General features: G+C 36.6%; 1 protein-coding gene across 8 annotated transcripts in view; it reads left to right on the forward strand.

Annotated features, from left to right (window-relative positions):
- Positions 1-21,690, forward strand: part of tiam2a (TIAM Rac1 associated GEF 2a) — a 136,257-nt gene that overhangs the window by 42,442 nt on the left and 72,125 nt on the right. For 4 of the 8 annotated variants that reach the window (XM_048190570.1, XM_048190567.1, XM_048190575.1 and 1 more), the window contains exons 2-5: positions 12,679-12,740; positions 12,976-14,080; positions 20,295-20,757; positions 20,882-21,051. In XM_048190570.1, the coding sequence (XP_048046527.1) occupies positions 12,983-14,080; positions 20,295-20,757; positions 20,882-21,051 (1,731 nt within the window). In that variant the 5' untranslated portion in view covers positions 12,679-12,740; positions 12,976-12,982. Of the gene's footprint in view, positions 1-4,228; positions 4,564-4,593; positions 4,669-5,714; positions 5,789-7,604; positions 8,902-12,678; positions 12,741-12,975; positions 14,081-20,294; positions 20,758-20,881; positions 21,052-21,690 lie in introns of those variants that run through there. The other 4 variants (XM_048190569.1, XM_048190568.1, XM_048190571.1 and 1 more) reach the window with 4 other exon arrangements.

Raw genomic sequence — 21,690 nt, forward strand, 5'->3', positions numbered from 1 at the left:
GTGTCTGGAGTGGTCGAATGTGACACATACATATCTCTGCTCACAGCTGAATCCATCCATTTTCCAAAACGCTGGTCCAATATGGGTACAGCATAATATCATACAGTTATAAATTCCTATTTGATTGATTATTAAATTGTTCAATTAAGGTTTATACATGCTAGTTTCCATGACAGAGTCCAAAATAAATGTTTTCTTTACTACTGGAACTGCCAGTTTGCTAAGTTTCATATAATTATTAAACAACACAAATTATGCAAAAGCGGCAGCCCTTCCGGCGCACTCAGTGTCCGAGTTCACTCACTCATTCTCATTCACTCCTTCAAGTGGACTATATTAGTGAGGAATACCGAGAATAGTGAATGAGGGTATAGGAGGCGATTTCAAACACAGCTTCTGTGTATTTAATATCTTAGTTTCCTCAGTTATTTGTTCCGTGTCATATTTGAATTATGTGGTTGTTGTATATTTGCGGTTTCTCCTGAGATTAAATACTCTTATATTGGATTTCCCTCTTCATTGTGCTCTAACTACTACAGCCGCATGTTACAATCTGGCTATTAATGAAACGTAAGTCTCACACATTCACAGAAAATAGCTTACTTCCGCATTGCAAAATAAGGTGGATGTTTTGTTAATGATATCACTTGGTATTTAAATGTTTAATTACTTCAACTAAGACACCTTAAAATAAAGTGTACACAAATAAGCTGCATTAAAAGAAAAGTAGGTGTATTAGGCTACATTGTGAACTCACCATTTTCATAAAAAATTGGTGATTTTGATGTGCTTCATTTTGAGTTTTGACACAAAAACACATTTTAAGTTTTACTATGCACTTTAAATGCTTGTCATAACTTGTTTATATTGTACAAAAATATTTATAATTTTAATGATATGATTCTCTATGGAGATGCTTTTAATTCTTCTAGATAACTAACAAACTAAAGACTTTATTGGCCAATTTTTCTCAAGGTAAATGTAACATTAGGTGACTTGTTCTTCACAGGATGTTATACAGAAGAATTGGCTAATGTGTATATATAAATAATCTACAGTAATAATGATAATAATATCAACATCAGTAGTAGTAGTAATTGCTTGAATATTTAAATCTGGTGGATTTTGTAGTTAAAGACTAGATTTAGATTTTCAAAAATGTGCCATAAGGCAATACCAATGTTTATTTATGTTTTAAAAAATCTATTACAATTATGACAATATTTTTGGCGAGCTTATAATGTAACACATTTTTCATAATGTAAAAATTATTACATTATGAGCTCAAGATTTTATGTTTTGAGAAGATTATTACACTATGAACACTGTATTACATTAATAATGTAACACATAACACGTTTTGAGAGAATTACATTATGAAAATTTTATTGTATTGATAATGTCACACTTAAATATATTATGCTTTGTTAATACAACATGAGTTGCTACACTTATCTTTGTTTTAGTGTAATTGAGCAATTGTATGATATAAACAGTATCAGCTTTAGTTACTAAATCACGTGTTTTAATTTACACAGCCACTGTTGTGTGTTTTGTTGACGGATCGCCGACTGTGTGCTTATGCTCAGTATGTTTTGCCCGTTACCATTAATGATGGTCAGGATGGCTGGAGTTAAGATCATTTGTAGACCATATACTGATGCTAAAAACATTCATTGGTCTTTGAAGCTTGTGTTCACCAAACTAATGCTAAATAAAACACAAGGCAGTGAAACCCGTCTCATACAGCACTACAGAAAACTGCTTGTGAGTTCTTGCTCTCTTTAATGTTAGCTAGTGCACTTTTGATTTCACCAACAGATGCTGTTAATTAGCTTTGTGTGCAGCCCAGTAAAGGCCAAAATCTATTGTTCTGAGCGTAATTAGCAGGATCATGCCTTTAGTGAATATGCATGACCTTGTGTCCCTAATCCCCACAAAGACATTTCCCATTTCAAAGGCACCAGCTCCTTTAAACAATTTATAATAGTGACTCTCATTGTCACCCTGATCCTCTTTACTCATTCTGCTCTTTCATTGTTGAGCTAATCACCAGTCACTGCATGAAATCCTTTAAAGCATGATCTGCTAATTAGGATCATTCATTGAATGCTTATCTTTATGAAAATAGTCAATTGTAGAGTTTCTGCAGAAAAGTAGATGTTGGCATCTTATCTGCTGTAGAAGTGAGCGAAGTAATTTCTGTCCTGTGCATGCTTTCGAATAAAAAGTCTTACTGAGCTGGCCGTTACACTGCAATTTTAAATCGAAGGAGTTTGCACATTCTGATTACTAGGGCTGCCCCTGACTAAAGATTTTTCTAGTCTAGTAGTAGTTCATTTAATCCATTAGTTGACTAATCACACGTTTATATTAATTTAATTACTTAAATATACTGGGGGCAGAATATATGCCTCGCGCTCAGCTCAAGCACACACATAAAGCATGTCGCAAAACACTGGCAAAAGTAATGATTATGAATGTGTTGGAAGAAAGTAGCAAGTTTATATAAGTTTATTATTATAAAATATCATTTTAATTGTTTATTGTAATAAACTAGTTTTTTTTTTTTTGTTGAATCAGATGGAAGCCATATGGATTACATAATCAGAGAGTATTTGATTTCAATTTGAATTTGGTTAGTTTAAAAGTAGAAGTTTCAAGCTTTCTATAGATATATTTCTCGTGTCTGTGAGGCAATTAGCCCATACGCTGAGTTTCAGTTCATTTATGTGACGTGCTGCTGTTCAGGAAGACCAAGATGGCAGAAGGCGCATCCTGTTTGTTTTCTTTATTTTACAAAAGCACAAAGTTTTGCTGTTATTGTGAGTGTACACAAATAAAAGTAAAAATAAAAAATATAAAATATAAAAATAAAACCCTTTACAGTTCAGAATGATGTATTATTTTTATCTGTATGAAAAAAAACAGAGACAGAGTATTTTAAGTTGAAACAATGCCAGTGATCGCGCCGGCGCCTCCATGTCTTGCAGTAAGTGTGCTGTACTTCAGTTTCACACTCCACACAAACTCTTGAATATAAAATAGCGCACATTTATCTAGGTTAGAGTGAGCAGCTATGTAAAGTTGCTACTACTTACACGTTTCAAATGATAAGCCATTTTTGAGGACGATGGATGATAGGTGAACGTTTGGATTTCCAGCTCGACATACTGTAATTACCACAACAACCCATCTTTAACGATCTGTCCGTCACAGACTGCATGAATTCACCACTTTCTGTGGATTATTTTTTGTGACTAACTGGCTAATAAAATCTTGGTCGACTAAGCCTCTGCATTATTATTATCAGTGTTGAAAACATTTGTGTACTTTTTTTTTTCAGGATTATTTGATGAATAGAAAGTTCAAAAGAACAGCATTTATCTGAAATACAAAGCTTTTGTAACATTATACACTACCATTCAAAAGTTTGGGGTCGGTAAGAATTTATTTTTTTTTTTTTTTAAAGAAATGAATACTTTTATTTAGCAAGGCCACATTAAATTGATCAAAAGTGACAGTAAAGACGTTTATAATGTTACAAAAGCTTTCTATTTCAGATATACGCTGTTCTTTTGAACTTTTTATTCATCAAATAATCCTGAAAAAAAATTGTACACAACTGTTTTCAACATTGATAATAATAATAAATGTCTTGAGCAGCAAATCATCATATTAGAATGATTTCTGAAGCATCATGTGACACTGAAAACTGGAGTAATGATGCTGAAAATTCAGCTTTGATCACAGGAATAAATTGCATTTTAAAATATATTCAAATAAAAAAAAAAAAGCATTATTTTAAATTGTACAAATATTTCACAATATTACTGTTTTTGCTGTATTTTGGATTTAAATAAATGCAGCCTTGGTGAGCAAACGAGGCTTCTTTTAAGACTTGTCTAATAAGCTGTGATCCTATTTTTGGCTGCATAATGTTGTGGTTTTCTGAATTAGCCACTGAATTCACTTTTTGTTTGATTGGAACTGAGAAAGAATGTGTTTTCATGGAGCAGGGTGAAATCCAGGGTTGCCAGGCATATACAACATTACTTGTGTCCTTCCTTATAAGAGTATATTTAGAAACATATATATATGTAGACTTGTCAGTGCCATCCAACCTCACTGTAATCAAATTTTGGGATTTTGTTCCCCTTGTTCCTGTTGAGTTGTAAATGAATCTATCTTTAACCCCTCCTCTTTCACCCATCCATTTCCCCCATTTTTCTGGCTGCCCTCCCTCCCGTCCCGCCTCTCAGTGTGGGGGTGATGGTGCAGGGTCAGATAGCACTGTGGACATGGTCACATTCGGTTAGCTCTAACCCTCCATGGGAAACTGCGGGGGGTTCAGCTTCTGTCCTCGGCTTTGAGTAAAGAACAGAGATGTAACTTCAGGTGGACTTCTTAAGGAGTTTATGCTACCTAAAAAAAAACAAGAAGCACTGGCTTGACTGCAGCACGAGACATCAGATTTTCCCCTCTCGCCGAAGCAGTGCTGTCCGGAGCAGGAGTCACTCACAGTCTGGGAGGGAGTTTCCACGTGTGCGCATGTGGTTTTGTGTGAGTCACTTTGTCTCTTTTAAGTATGAGAGCTGAGGTTGAGATCAGACAAACTGGATTTGTCTTCCTTTTCAAAGCATTGTAGATTAAAGCTTTTTCCCAAAGGTAAGGGAAAGGTGTTTTTGTCTGTGTTTTTCACCCTAGTCTTTGTTGCCTCTAACTGGATTAAGAAAAAAACAGGCTGCAGGTGTAGGCTTAGTGACAGACTGTTGCTGTTGGTTAACTTTATCTTCTTGCTGTCTGAATCATGTACTGTTTGTTGAAATTTTATTTGCCTACAGTTATTTTTAAACCAAAGACTCCTGCTCAGGACAGGTCTGTGATTAACTGACCTGTAGTCAGTGTGTCGCTCAGATTGAATGGTCTAGAGTGCGTCAGGAAGATTTATGAGATAGAAAAGTGCGTCTGGTGATGATCAAAGAGTGTCAATATTTGTGTTATGATGTTGAAATATCCTATCAGTTGACATTTGACAGGGATGTCTTGAGTACAGAGACATATAATGAGACTTTACTAGGAGTAGAGAGTAGAAGAAACAAATTTGATTGATCACTCTCTTATTTGGGCCATACTGTAAAATAAAGCTCAACAGTACTGTATCTGCTATAAACATATCAGGATTTTTGATTTGTTCCTTTAGATCTATTCTGTAGACGTGGTGTTTCTGACTTCTTTTCATGTTTCTCTTCATGTAGCTTTCAGTCTTAATTTGATTCCTTTTTAATATTTAATCTTTCATGTAGTTTTCCATTTATTGCAGATTTTTTTTATGCCATAATTGAGGAGCAAATGAAGTCAGACATGCAAGTGCTCTGTCTGATATCAATGGAAGTGTTTGTGTTTGAGTTCTCTCAACTTCTCTGATCTTTCTGAAAGCTTGTAGACTGGAAAACTTGTATATATGGCATAAGGGTGTAAAGATTCACTTGCTTTCTCCATGCATTGGTCACAAATTTTGCTGATGCAAATGCATGCATGGATTATTTGAAACGTAAATCATTTGTTTGTCAAGAACAGTAGTTTGTCTTTTTCTTTTGTATAAGACACATTAGGTGAAGCATTTACATAATACTATGAATGCAATTAAAAAATGTAGAATCAAATCATTAAAGGGGACATATCATGAAAATCTGACTTTTTCTGTGTTTAAGTGCTATAATCGGGTCCCTGGTGCATCAGCCAACCCAGAAAACGTGAAAAAGGACAATCCAGTAACTTTGTTTTGGTAAGCCTTTCTCTGTAATCATGTGAAAAAAAAAAAAGATCTTATCATAATATTACCACCCCTTAATCTGCATGTTTCCAGCGATGACGTCGCCATTTTTTTTCATAAGCGACAACAGTGTACCAGTTCTAACACCATGGCAAAACATACAACAAAGGGGGTGAGGCCATGTTGGGCTGCTTTAGAGAAGAGGAAGAGTTGTTGTAATAGAGTGTTGTTATCATGTCGTCATTTTACACCGGACTGCTTCACAAACGAGGATCAATTCAACACTGGATTTGCACAAAAGATGAACATGACGGCACATGCTAGTGGACGAGTTGAATCAACTCCACAGCAACTACATAAATTTAACCGCTAACCATTCAGAAACGTCTAAAAGTTGTAACTTCTTCCTGAGTCTCTTCATCAGTGTCGACTCCGGTTTGAACAATGTAAGGCTGAACACCGTTACTGACAATCCTCATTTTGGCTGCGTGAGATTCTCCAGCTTTGTTGTTGTTGAGCTGTTAAAGCTCCGCCCTCTTCTGGAAAGGGGACACACACAAAAACGCCGTGTTTTTGCTCACACCCAAACAGGGGCAAATTTGACAAGCTATAATAAATGATCTGTGGGGTATTTTGAGCTGAAACTTCAGACACATTCTGGGGACACCAGAGACTAATATTACATCTTGTGAAAGAGGCATCCCCTTTAATAAAATATTTGTTTAATGTCATCGTTTTATGAATGAAGTTCACTATCACTGATACACTAATACTGGTACTGATGTCTCTATGAAGTTGATTTTTTTTTTTTTTTTAAACATGAATTATAGACATTTAACATTACAGTATAACTGAAAAGCTATTAATTTCAATATTTATTAGGCTTTTTAAATAACTTTTAATTTAAATGAACTTAAAACAATCCTCACATAAACCCATTATAACAAATGTCATATTTGCCTGTCTAACAGGCAGGAAATATACAGAAATTGAATAGTTCTCAAACAATGCAGTATTCACTGCATAAATTATAAATTAAATATAGATTCATTCTTATTAAAGCTACAATTTTTTGTTACCTTTGTTCTTTGATTAAAGGAACACTCCACTTTTTTTGAAAATAGGCTAATTTTCCAACTCAGTTGAGTTTTACCATTTTCGAATCCATTCAGCCGATCTCCAGGTCTGGCGGTACCACTTTTAGCATAGCTTAGCATAGTTCATTGAATCTGATTAGACCGTTAGCATCTCGCTAAAAAATGACCAAACAGTTTCAGTATTTTTCCTATTTAAAACTTGACACTTCTGTAGTTACATTGTATACTAAGACTGACGAAAAATGAAAAGTTGCAATTTTCTAGGCCGATATTGCCAGGAACTATACTCTCATTCCGGCGTAATAATCAAGGAACTTTGTTGTCGTACCATAAGTGCAGCAGGCGCAATGATATTACACATCGCCTCTCACAAATGTCTCCATGGTTGCAAGGCAAGCAGGGGGTCACAGCCGCTGTGTAATATCATTGCGCCTGAGCCTTGCAAGAGTCAAGTTATAAATAAGAAAAATATTGAAACTCTTTGGTCATTTGAGCGAGATGCTAACGGTCTAATCAGATTCAATGAACTATGCTAAGCTATGCTAAAAGTGGTACCGCCAGACCCAGAGATCGGCAGAATGGATTCGGAAACGGTAAAACTCAACTGTTTAACTCTAGTGCAGTTGGAAAATTAGCCTATTTTCAAAAGAAATTGGGTGTTCCTTTAACATTAATGACAGACATCACAGCAACTGGATCATTAGGCTGCTGTCACTTTAAGAGCTGCCGCTGCTGAACATGACATGGATCTGAAGCGCATCTCACTTTCTCACAACTCTTTAAATTCATTTAAGATGTTATTTAACTCATTTAAGACTGCTCTTTTGAGGATACTTGACAAAACTGACATTTTGGAATAATGCTGTGTTATTGTTTGTTCAAGCGTGAAAGAGAACTTGATACTGGCGCAAATCTTTCTGTGTACACGCGAGTCGTGTGTGTGTCACACAGATACGACATTCACAGACAGCGCATTCTCGATTGTCTTGTGGCGCTTGAATGGTTTAAAAGCTAGACAAATTTTGACGGAAAAAACAGATGCTGCATTAATTGCGTTGAATATTTTTAATGCTTTAAACTGAAAAAATGTAATCGCATGTGTTAACATGCTCATTTTGATAGCACTAAATCAATCTGATTGATTATCCCAAAGATCCACATCTGTAATTACTCGTATCATGCCACCAAAATGAGTTTATAAATACCATTGTGAGAGGTATTTTTTTACATAGAGTCTGGCTTATATATATAATGCTGCGAATGACGCCATAGCCTGTATGCCGCTTTAGATACGACCTCCAACCCACCCTGTTTTGCACCCCAAAGGACAAAAGTGAAATTCTATGCCTGTATCTAAACACTGTTCTCAGCTGCTGCTGTCAGGTCTCGGGGATGGAAACATGATGAGGGAGAAAGTGATCTGGGGGCTGCATGTCTAATAATAAATAATTCTCTTATGTAACAGCAGGACACTAACTATGACAGAGAAAGTGTTAGAGGCTCTTTCAAGCTTCTGTTATGTTCTGCATAAGTTATTTTGCACAGTGTCAGCTTGACATTGGAGATTGTTCCATCAACTGTGTGCTCAAGGTTGTGTGATTTCTCGCATGAACCTTTTGGCATGTAAAGTTATTTTAAAGGCCTTGTTAACTTTTTTCACAGTCTTTATAATTGATCGTAAACCACATTCTGTCACTGAAATACTGTTATTTACATGTCTGCTTAGTGCTTCTGCCAGCTTTAACCACCAAATTGTAAAAGCAACAGCTTGAATTGTGTTAAATGAACACTATCATTTTAACTTCAGCATTGCCTTACTGCGACAGGCTCATTTGTCAGACTCGAACCTTTATTTATTTCACTCTGTTGAAAATACAATGAGCTTGTTTCTTCCTGAGCTGTGTTGTAGTAGACACTCTAATTGGCAGTGATGTTAAGCAGTGAATCGGGGTCAAAGAGGGGAGATTTAGGCAAAGACAGATGTCCACATAATTCCAGCCTTCGTTCTGGACCTGTAGATTTCTTCAAGTAAGCCTCAGCATTCATAATACAACACATGCTTTGCTTTCTCGTGCTATTTTTGAATCAGATTTCCTATGAAGTTTGAGCCTTGTTTCAGCTTGATGTCCTAGATATAAAGAACCAAATAAAAATATAGAAATACACCAAAAACATTGTTTACTTTAGCTTATGTTATTCCACAGTGTGACTGAGCAACAGCAAAACATACCTTTTCTGGTAATGGGGGATCAATCCTGTCTAGGAAGAGCATTGGAAGAATTTTGGCCCATTTCACCGCATAACAGTTTTTCCACAGTGATTGTTGTTGGGTTTCCATGTGTGAACTGCTATCTTTAGATCTTTCCATACTTCTATTGGGTTACACTCAAGACTAGCCATGCTAAAACATTACATTTTTTTGGTTTTAAACATTTAATGGCATCTTGTGTGTTTAGGGTTATTGTCTTGCTGCAGGACCCACTTTTTAAGCATCGGTTCCCAGACTGACAGCTTTATATTGTCCTGTAGAGTTTTCCAGTTTAACTCTGGTTCAAATCATTTTACTGCAACCACTGTGCTTTACAGTTGGAATTAGATTCCAATTATTGTACGCAGTGTGTGGTTTTCTCCAAATGCAATGCTTCTTATTTAAAACCAAGAAGTTCTCTGCACTCATGAGACCACAGAACATTCTTCTTACAGTCCTCGGCCTCGTCCACAAGATCCTTGGCAAACTTTAGACGGGCAGCAAAGCTCTTTTTAGGGAGCAGTGCTTCCTTCTTGCAATCCTGCCGTACTCATCATTTCATACTGTAAAATGTGATTTGGTGACTTTACCTAAAAAACTGAGAAAAACTTCACAAATGAAATCTCTTCACAATCTAGTATTGCTTAAATACTTAATTAAATGCTTTCACATCTTACTACAACCACTGCATTATTGTATGGAGTATGAATTCATCTGTGTTAGTGAATGTTATAGTATAGCATAAAGGGTTAGGGTCATTAATTACTCACCCCCATGTTGTTTCACACCCGTAAGACCCTTGTTCATCTTTTGAACACAAATTAAGATATTTTTGTTGAAATCCAATGACTCATTGAGGCCTTCATTGACAACAAGATGATTAACACTTTCAGATGCCCAGAAAGCTACTAAAAACATATTTAAAATAGTGGTTCAACCTTAAAGTTATGAAGTGACGAGAATACTTTTTGTATGCCAAAAAACAAAACAACTACTTTAATCAACAATATCTAGTGATGGGCGATTTCAAAACACTGCTTCATGAAGCTTCGAAGCTTTACGAATCTTTTGTTTTGAATCAGTGGTTCAGAGCGCGTATCAAACTGCCAAAGTCACGTGAACTAATAAAATTTCGAAACACTTATGACTTAAATCACGTGACTTTGGTGCTCCGAATCTCTGATTCAAAACAAAAGATTCGTAAAGCTTCGAAGCTTCATGAAGCAGTGTTTTGAAATCGCCCATTACTAGATATTGTCATAAAGTCGTAATTTTGTTTTTTTGGCGCACAAAAAGTATTCATGCTGCTTCATAACATTAAGATTGAACCACTGTAGTCACTTAAACTGTTTTAAATATGTCTTTTTACCTTTCTGGGCATTGAAAGTGTTGATTATCTTGCTGTCAATTGAGGCCTCATTGAGCCATCGGATTTTTTCAACAATATCTTAATTTGTGTTCTGAAGAAGAACGAAGGTCTTATCGGTATGGGCGAGTAATTAATTACATAATTTTAATTTTTGGGTGAACTAACTCTTTAACTTCTAATATACTATAAGTAACTTAATTTCAGTTGTTAGCTTTGATTCGTCAGTGATTAAACAGAAAACAGCCTAGCATTCAAAAGTATGAGGAAAGTAAAAAAATTTTTTAATATGTTTGAAAGAAGTCTCTTATGCCCAGCAATAATGCAGTAATATACATCTAAAATACAGTAAAAACAGTATTATTTTGAAATTATGAAAATGACTTGGTGCTTAAGAAACATTTCTCCAAATATTAGTTTAAAATGGCTGTGCAAAAATATTTTTGTGGAAAACTAATAACTTTTTTAAGGATTCTCTAATAAAGTTTAAAACAACAATTTATTTGAAATATTTTTTTTGTAACATTGACCTTTGATCAGTATAATGCATCTTTGAAAAAAAAACAAAAAAAAAAAAAAACAGAGGTCAATAAAATTAACTTCAAAAAACAAAAATCCCAAACTTTTGAACAGTAATGCAATGAACTTATTACTACTTATTCACATCAAAATGCAAAGTGTAACCCCCAGCTCTATGGAAATCTCTAGTGATCTCTGGAATTCACTTGATTCCTGATCTTCTGCTAATGCTAATGAGGATTTAACCTCTCTTAATAACTATGTTACGACATCTCTTGGCTTGTATACAGGTGTTCTTGGAAATGTGTCGGAAACTTTTTTCTTAAAGGGATAGTTCACTCAAAAATGAAAATTCTGTCATCATTTACTCACCCTTGTGTTGTTCAAAGCAGTATGATTTTTGAGTTTTTTTGTCCATACATTGGAAATCAATGATCACCAAAACTGCTTGGTTATCAAGACTCAAGACTCCACCATCGTTTTTGCTGTAGGATAGGATGTTCCTGCGGAATTGGGCTACTTTTACACTGTTGCTGCATTTATTTATTTATTTATTTATTTATTTTTAGTCTGCTGGTTGAAACATGGAAATGGTTAATGTTTGATCCAATATTCTAGTCTGTTTTACATACTTCAAATGTTATATTGCTGGGTTAAAATGAACCCAAAATAGGTTGGAAATTAAAATTACACAGAATTACTAGAGGAACAACACAGACAGCAGTAATAATCAAAAGATGAACATGAACATTAATTAAGCAAGTACACCCAGGAATTGACAAAAATATAGGCAAGAGTAAAAACATTGTGTATGTGAGAAATATGTATATGAGAAAAAGTGCAGAATAGAATGACAACTCAACAGTTACACAGCTTATATAGTTTAATATTTAATAACTTACATTTAAGAACAAATTTTACCATATTTAGCTATTTTTCTCCCACCAACAAACACATGAACAATCAAAGTTCAACACAAGTAGCTTTTCCACGAGCTGAAGTATAAACTAATATACAGGGAAGCATAAGCCCATGCTCTGTGTTACTCAACAGCTGGGTCGTTGTGTCGGAGGGTTGTATTGTTTCAACAGTTAGTGAGATTGACCCATCCGCTAACCCAACATCTGGGTAAGACAAAAAGTACCCAATCATGGAAAAAATGACCCAACAGGCAAAAATAACCCAGTGATTTTTGGACTGTAGGGATGTGAAGTATGGTTAGCATGGTCTTGTGGATGGTAGGCCTTCTAGGAGCAAGTTCTGACCACAGCTTTATTTGGTATCCAGCTCAAAGATTTTTTTTTTAGCAGTGCAGACAAAAAAAGATCTCCGGAACTTATGTGTCAAAAAATAAATAGCAAATGGAGTCAACTTTTTTTCTTCTTCTTTTTTTTTCCAAAAAATTACCAACTGTCAGGGCAAGATGTAATGTAGACAGCTCAGAGAGAAGAAGTCTAAAGAGGATATGGAGATGCCAGTGAGTCACTGAGACTTATCCTGTTAATCAAAGGTTTTCCAAGGCTACGTGTTAATTTGTAACATGTTGTGTTAACTACATTTCCTGAGATGGTAGAAATGGTGGACCAATCCATTGATATTTTTGCGGTACTGTGAATGTTTTTCTATGTATTCTAAGACCAGTATGTTTTTTGTTTTGTTTTTTGTCTCTCAGGTAACCAAGGACAGAATGGTGACTGTGCTGACAACAAGGCCATAAGAGGCCTAACTGCCTTGGTAAGTCTGTATACTATGGCATATCACTGCCATGCGCCCCATGGATTGCTTGCTTTATAGGATAATCTCAGTAACTTGCTGCAGACTCTTCACAAACAAACAAAACACTATAACTAAATCAGAATCTCAAAACACACATAGCCATAATCCTTAAGAGCAATAATTAAAAGACTTAGCATAGCTTTGACTTTTTGAAAACAATGTCACTGAGAGAATCTTTCTCTTGCTCTTCTAGATCCAGAATGGGAAACTCTGAGAGCCAGTATAGCATCCAGGGCTCTAGAAGCAATAGCTTTATCATCCCTGGCAGACAGAAACCATACTCATTCAAGGCCAACTCTGCCAAAGAAGACATTTTATCACCTCTAGGCTTTTTGAATGCTGGTTCAGGGTTTTCTGCATTGAAGTCCAGAAACGTAGTTCGTGGCTCCTCCCCGTCAAAGAGCAGAAGCACCTTTATGTCCCGCCATTATGATTACATCACCCATAAACTAAAGAGTGGCGCCAACAGTCAGTGGAATGGGGTTTCAGAGGACTTGTTGCCTGATGGCTGCTTGACGTTGCCTTCTGAAAATGGCTGCTTGTATGGTGGTCACAAGGAGAAGAGAAAACCCTGTAATAATTATGCCACAATAAAGATGCTTGAGAAAAGTCCCAGGTTTGAGGATATTGAGGACCAGAGCAGCCCCAGGGTTGTTATCAAGAAAGACGGTAGTGTACGAGTAGAATTTAACAACAGTCCAAACAGTGCCCTTATTTTGGATGATAGCACTGGTCCAGTTCAGCTCCTCAAGTTTTCCCCCACCTTAGAGTCCAATTCTAGCTTACCTGGTGTAACACCCTCATTAGAAGCCCATCTTGGAGCTGCTCAGGCAGTTTCCAGCTTCAAGAGCAGTAAAGGTAGCTCTGTGAGCTCAGATGGCTCCTTGTACGACTTGCCCTGGGGAACCAGTGTCGATCTTAACGATTCAGACAATTCATCCCCTTACAGTCAAAGACAAATTTCAACAAACGTTGGGTTTTTGGATGAGCAGTTTCCTGTCAATACTACAACCAACCTCTACAAGGATCCCAGAATTGCTGCCACCTTCTCTACGGTTAAGGATTTGCAGTTTTCAAATGGAAGCCATTTAAAGCACAGATCATCCATTGTGTCTGTGATGGAGGAACACTGTTCAGAGGGCGGCCCAGAGGAAAAGCAATATTCCTCCTTCACCTTACCTTGTCGAAAACCTAAGCCTTTTGTAGACAATAATGGAACGAAAGTGTCCATCAGGAACAGATTTAGGCGCATCAGTGACTGGACTGGAAGTTTGACCAGGAAAAAGAATAAGTTTCAGGTAAGGACAATCTTTTCCATTTCATTTTAAACATGCTCATTTTGAACCTCTAAATCTCTGATAGTAGAGTTGTTTTGGGTATATATCTTTGTTTTAGTTTTATTTGGCAAAGTGCCTAGGACAACCGAACTCTATAGGGACAATAAATCAATGCATCGTGAATTGATAAATGATTCTGAGATTTTCCAAATGTATCGCAATTCTCTCTCGATTCGATTCTGAGCTTAGTTTTTAACAGCAGATGGCAACGCGGGCTTTAGAAACAGCCGTACTCTGCTTGCTTCCAATTTCTTACACACATCACTTGAACCTTCTATAAAATAATCATATATAGTATAAAGTTCGAAAAGGTTTACATTAATTTCGCTTCATCAAAGCATTCTGAGGTGCTCAGACTCAGCCAAACGCACAAGTGCTCTTCTTCGTGAGCATTTGAGCATTTGGTTAAAAAATAGCCTAGAGCGCCATCTGCTGTTAAAAACTAAGCTCTGAATTGATTTGAGAGAGAATTGTGATGCATTCGGAAAATCTCAGAATCAATCCATGAATCGCGATGCATCGATTTATTATCCCAGCCCTTCGTGGTGGTTGTTAATGCAAACATTACCAATACTATGGCTCACTCTCGAAGTTAGGAATTGCAAAAAACTCAGTAAGCACCCACTGTTATGATTAGCTAAAAGCATATCTCTCCCTGGCTGTCTCTCCCTCACTGCTATAACTGGGCAGGTTAAAGAAGTAAAAATGTAACATTGGCCCTGTCCCAAATGGCACACTTCATGTGCACTTGCGGTCTTGCTGACTTACAATATTTGCTTTTGACGTTTGTGCTGATGTAAATGACACAACATGAATGATTCCTCAAATTGTGTGGCTTGTCGAGGCTTGCATAAGCAGTCTTATCACCTAGCCAAAAACAAAATTTTAACAATTTGATTAATCGTTAAAAAATGGTGATCTTTATTCAAACACCCATGCGATCCCATTCAACAACAAACATTACATCATTACGCCACCAGGTGGCGACATGTGACTGAAAAATGTATTGTCATTGAATCATTCATTCAAGAGGTTCGTTCAAAAACGCTGATTCATCCAGTCATGAAACAAGTGAAGTATTTGAATCATTCATTCAAATTCAACTTCAGATTCATTAAACATTTTAAATAGACTGCAGTAATTAACATTTCATCAGAACCTCTAGTAAACTACATGTTATTTTGTGTAGTTGTTTGTTCAGAATCGTGGGAGAATTGTGATCTCTGTTTGAAATAAAAAATCGTGATTCTCAGTTTATCCAGAATCGTGCAGCTCTTCTAAAAACTCTCCCCATAAAAGTTCAATTTTGAAGCATGTAACTTCTTTGGTGGCTTTTCGTGCCTGTGAAGACAGAGCATGAGCCAATAGTATGCTAATGAAGGCATATTTCATTGAACGGAACCGTCCAGTTTCATTACATCAGTCACTGAAATAGCGTTTTTTACCGTTAGTAAATGAACTAAGAGTCAGACATCTCATTCATGGACGCAGATCAAGTCGTTCTTGTTCACAACAAAGAGAATGAATAACTTTTTAATGTGTAAATGATATGAAACTGACAATATACTACAATAACATAAATATATTTCTGAAGCGTATTTTAGATTAGTATTGTCTCGTTGTATAGCTTGATCAAAGCCATGCTCAGCAGTTTACACAATGGAGAATAGATCCGTATTTGTTGTCATTTATGAGGAAAACGCTTTGTAAGTTAATAAAGACTGAGCCCTGATAGATTTATAGTTGTGCACACATTTTAATAGTGTTGCGTTTTAGTACAGATCAATGCAATGACTCACTCATAACACATAAAAGATGCTCATCTGTGTCCACTTACTAGCAGAAATATATAATATCAGTGAACAAATCTGAACTATTCTTTTTGGTTTCAAAAAAATATTAGTTTAATTTTTTAGATGAAATTAAACAAACCGGTGAAATCAAACGGTGAATAGAAAAGATTCTAAAACACTGTCCCTTAAAATGCTGTTGGTCTCAAGTCCCTAAATACATTTTTTTTTTTTTTTTCACAAATTCTATGTACGTTTTTCATGTTTTAGCCACATGCCATATAGTGAGTGCATTCCTTGAGTGCAAGAATCAGTCCAAGTCTTGACCGTGACCTGTGCCAGGTGCCACTGTGGGCATTGTTGCTTTGCCAGGAGCACATGTAGGGCACAATATTGAAAGCTGCAACATGCCAGTTCAGTGAGACAGGGAACCCAAGTTTAGGTTTAGAGCTCTGAAGATGATGTCTATTCCTCGCAAAAGCAGGGCTTGGCGTTTGGTGAGTACAAAAAGGATGCATGGGAGCATTTCTGTTTATGGAGTCGATTAATTAAAGATTGTATCAGAGGAAGACCAAAATCATGAGTACTTCATCTCATAAAATGACTTTGTAACAGGTAGTTTATAGGATATATTCATTCTGATTAGATCTTACATACACTTTATTGGCTGAACATGTATTGAAATTTCAGTCTTTTTCTATAATAGCCATCTTTTTTTCTTTGTAATCTTATATGTTTGGGGTTTATTAACTGTAAGCAGTGAGATAGTCCTTCTGTGGCTTTTATCTTGTGTTTAATGAGTAAGAGTAGAATAGCTCTTTGATATTTTCGGTGGAGTCTGTGTCTGTGGAGGGATTTACAAACAGCCATTACTCTGGTATTACTCACTTCAGACTTGTAATGTGATATGATACAGTCTAGTTCTTCTTTAATCAGTAATTTAAAGCGTCTGCATTTTCTTCTGCTCACATCATAAAAAAGCAGTGAATTTTCTTTAACTGTTTTAGGCCGTATGTCCACCAAAGCGTTTTTATGCTGAAAACCCCTAGCTGTGGGCGCTTGAGAGCGTTTCTGCAACGCAATGTTTTTTTCTGTCTAGATGCTTTGCTTGATATGATACAGAATATCTGTGGAAGTGTAAAGCCCTGGGTATACTTCGTTTTTTACGTGTACGCTAGTGTACGCACACAGTCGAACGCACAGCCTTGGAAAGTATTTTTTTGCTCACAGGCCTCCGTTTTGAGCAATCTCTCGCCATGAGTTACAACCCATGTAAACATCTCTGTATTCTTTCATTCTAGAGTTGTACAAATGAGGGTACTTTCTAACCTCTTTACACAATCTCTCTTCTGTGTAGGCCTCCATCATTGCTGTAGCTTGCATGTGTTCTGGTCTGTTCTGTTCATGCAGGTTTTCTTTGGCTACCTTGTGCATCTACGCCCACAGGGCATGGTTGCCACCTTATGGATAAACTAATTACTGCAAAAACAATTAAATGCATTTGTGCGACCTGCGCATACAGTATGCACGTACTCTTCTGATGACAAAATTAGCATCACACGCACTGTACACTGACTCTTGCATATGTGTAAAAAGTGAACTATACTTTAGGCTTTACTAGTCTCATTTCACAGATAGTTTGTTTCTGTATTGTTTCTATATAAAAATGCAGATACAATGTAAAGTATTTGCTCTGGCTCTTGTTTTAAATTATTTTGTTCCGTTATCGTGCTTGTCGTTGTACAAGCAGAATGTGGCGGTATTGTATTTGTCCCACCCCTCCTCCACTGTGATTGGACGGCTGGGTATAAAGTGACAGTGATGAGTGCTGCGTTTTACCCAAAGTTGAACATTCTTCAACTCTCGGCGACTGAGCGATCAGCGCTTCAGCATGAAATAGGCGCTCAGTGCCTCGTTACGCTCCTGGCCTTTTAAAAAGGATTCATGCACAGCTATTTTCTTATGCAATATCCCAAAATGCGCATAAAACAGGTGGATGGAAACATATCTACTGTCAATGACAAATTTAATGCCAACTTTGTAATAAATTATAATTCAGATTTTTGATGTCGTCTGCTGAGATCAGAAAATGATGAAAATACATTATAGGGGATGAAAGATAGGGAATTTTAGTTTCTAAATATAGGAGTTCACACACTTTTCCATCAGTGACCTGGAATGTTTGTTGAATAAAGATTTGGCTCTGGACAAATTATGTTGTTTCACTTCAGTGAAAATCAGATCACATTTGATGAAAATGTTTTTGCAGATATCCAGATAATCATAACTATAACTATGTGAAATCATCTAAAATGTATTATTATGAATCAGTCTAAATGCTTCAGCCAAGAAACACTCTGTCATTTTTCACAATTTGACACTGTCAAAGACCATTTGATAGAACTCAAATCTTCCAGACTGCCTGGTAATATCACAGCCCTGGATCACTGACAGCTTCAATGTAGATACATAATCTGTGGTATGTCTTGTCAACTTGTTCAACTTTTGCAATAAATGTTAAAGAATATTTGAAAATATTTAAAAAACAAGTTTCCGTTCAGTCTGTCATAAATCTCCACATGAATGCCAGAGCTCAGCTGTAGTGTAAAGTTTTACACAGAGTGTTGTTGGCACGTCTGCACCCTTGTGTAATTAGTGTCAGCTGCTGGAGATGTGTAGAATTTGAAGGATGCTTGAGAAGGATCCTACCCAGATTTCTGTTGAAGTGTGCTCATCATAAGAGCAGTAGGGAACTGATGATCTTATTAGTGGGATTTTCAAATAACACTCCTTTAAAGATCATCTTTTCTATGATGAAAGTGAATGAGGAATGGGCTTTAATTTTTCATAAGTTTGTGTAACATTATGAAGATCTGAACTTGAAATTACTTCCATAATCTGGCGATAACCGACTTCTCTGTTATTCTGGGTTTTCTTATTAGTAGTTGTTGCTTAGGCAAGTTTCACTATTACTGTTAAAGTACCTTGGGTCACACTTTAGGTAGCTAATATTTAAATGACTAGATTTAAGATTATGTATTTACTGTGTACCTACAGAATTCCCACATTCACTGATAATGAGTTTAAGGTATGGTTACGTTTAGAAGGGGTTAGAGTTAGGTTTTGGGGTAAGGGTTTGGGTTATGGTTGGGGGTAAACTACAAATTGGTAAATAGCACAACCTGTCTTTATTGAGAAGAGGTGCACTAGTAACTTTGGAAATAAGATAATTTTATTAGCAGACAAAAAAAAGTTGAAAAAAGAAATCCTGTAGATTTACGTTGAAGGAGAGGAAGGAATGTCTAGTTGCAGGAATGTCACTGTTATTAATAATAAATGAATAGCAACAGCATTATTAAAATGCTATGGCAACATTTGTATGAATAAGCACCACTCACATTTTCTTAAGAATATCAAAAAAAAAAGACAAAAAAAAAACAACAACAACAAGTTTGGTCTGAAATTACCAGATTTCAGAATCAATGATGAATTTAAGTTAATTAATTGCTTTAAAGGGGACCTATTATGCCCCTTTTACACAATGTAATATAAGTCTCTGGTGTCCCCAGAATGTGTCTGTGAAGTTTCAGCTCAAAATACCCCACAGATCATTTATTATAGCTTGTTAAATTTGCCCCTATTTGGGTGTGAGCAAAAACACACCGTTTTTGTGTGTGTCCCTTTAAATGCAAATGAACTGCTGCTCCCACCCCCTTTCCAGAAGAGGGCGGAGCTTTAACAGCTCAACAACAACAAAGCTGGAGAATCTCACGCAGCCAAAATTTTTAAAAAATGACACTGATGGAGAGACTCAGGAAGAAGTTACAACTTTTAGAATGAAACTGGATGTTTCTGAATGGTTATTGGATAAATTTATGTAGTTTCTGTGGAGTTGATTCAACTCATCGACTGGCATGTGCCGTCATGTTCATCTTTTGTGTAAATCCAGAGTTGAATTGACCCTCGTTTGTGAAGCAGTCCGGCGTAAAATGACGGCATGACAACAACACTCTACTACAACAACTCTTCCTCTTCTCTAAAGCAGCCCAACATGACCTCACCCCTTTGTTGTGTGTTCCTGGGGGTGGGGTTATGTAAATTTTAGGGTTAGTGATGTCACCAACCCATGATGAAGCTCATTGTAGTCCCTACCATCTGTTTCTTGTAGTCCTTAAACAGCGATTTCAAAAATATGCATTGAACTTTGAGCGTCATAACTTTGCAGATGTTCAAACATCAACATTACACACTAACTAAAGTTAAAAAAGTTAAATAATACTCAAGGACCCCTTTAAAAGCTAGTAATTTGACAAGTAAACCGGATATCATATTGCTGCATAAATATAACCTCATTCTCATAATGTCACCTTCACTGTGTGTTGCAGGAGCCCAGATATAATGAGGCCGTCGATTGCTTTGACAGTGGTGTGGATGGCCTCACTGCAGACACCAGCTCTCCCTCTCAGGTCTCGAGCCTTGTGCTCAAAACCCGCTCTCACTCTCTGTCACTAAATACCTGCAGCGGCTCTGCTGGTGCCCTTCATTCAGGTACTGATGTTTTGCGACAAAACATCTACAAGAACTTCATGAGGGAGTTGAAGACTGGTCGGCCTCCAGCAGAAGGTGGACGAGAAGACTGGCGTGAGAGCTCCTCAGAGGAAACTGAGAGCAGTAGTCAGGAAGTCCTAGGGTCTCTGGAGCAGCTGGACTTGCTATTTGAGAAAGAGCAAGGTGTAGTTAGGCGGGCCGGATGGCTCTCCTTCAAGCCCTTACTCACTGTACACAAGGACCACAAACTAGAGCTAGTGGGCCGTCGAAAATGGAAGCAATTCTGGGTCACTCTAAAGGGTAAGTATGCCATGATTGCTGTAACTACCACTGTGATTTACAGTACCACTCACATTTGTGCAGTAAGAGCATATCAAAACTGCTTAAAATGATCAATCATGCCCAGGTTGTTTTTTTCTTGCAGGTTGCACACTGCTGTTCTATGAGACCTATGGAAAAGCCTCTTCAGCCCCAGAGTCTCCATGCTATGCCTTGTTAGCAGAGGATGGTGTAGTCCAGACTGTTCCTGAGCATCCCAGGAAAGAGAACGTGTTCTGCCTCAGTAACACCTATGGTGATGTCTACCTATTTCAGGTCAGTTAAAAACCTGAGCTTGCTAACCCACACACTCACCCCATATAACAATATAACATGTTAAACCAGATATAACATGCTGTGTAGAGCAGTTTTATATGATAAAAATACTTTTTGTTTTAGCATGCTTTTTGTTTGCAACTCAACTGGGAATAGTGTGTTTTTGTGGTAACACTTTACAGTCTCATTCAGTAATGTATTAACTAACAATGAGTAATACATTTGTTACAGTATTTATTAATCTTTGTTAATATTAGTTAATAAAAATACAGTTGTTCATTGTCCATGTTAGTTCACAGTGCATTAACTGATGTTAACAAATACAACTTTTGCTTGTAATAACATATGAGTAAATGTGAAATGAACATTAAGTAAGTTTTGTAAAGTGTTACCATTTATTTTATGCTACTAACTATGAAATGTATGGAAGCTTGTTTCCAACACTGAATAAAAAATGTAAAAGATAATTGCAACTTTTTATCTGACAACACAGCAAAATCTCCAGAGTTAAATCAACTCTGCTCAGAGTACATATGGTCCCTCTCTAAATAGTGTTAAAATAACACTGAAGCAGAGTTAAAGTTAATGAGATAATTAAACAATTAATTAAGTGATGATTGTGCATTAGTGATGAACACC

This window comes from Megalobrama amblycephala, linkage group LG5 (genome assembly GCF_018812025.1).
Source record: "Megalobrama amblycephala isolate DHTTF-2021 linkage group LG5, ASM1881202v1, whole genome shotgun sequence".
In the NCBI taxonomy this organism is placed as follows: domain Eukaryota; kingdom Metazoa; phylum Chordata; class Actinopteri; order Cypriniformes; family Xenocyprididae; genus Megalobrama; species Megalobrama amblycephala.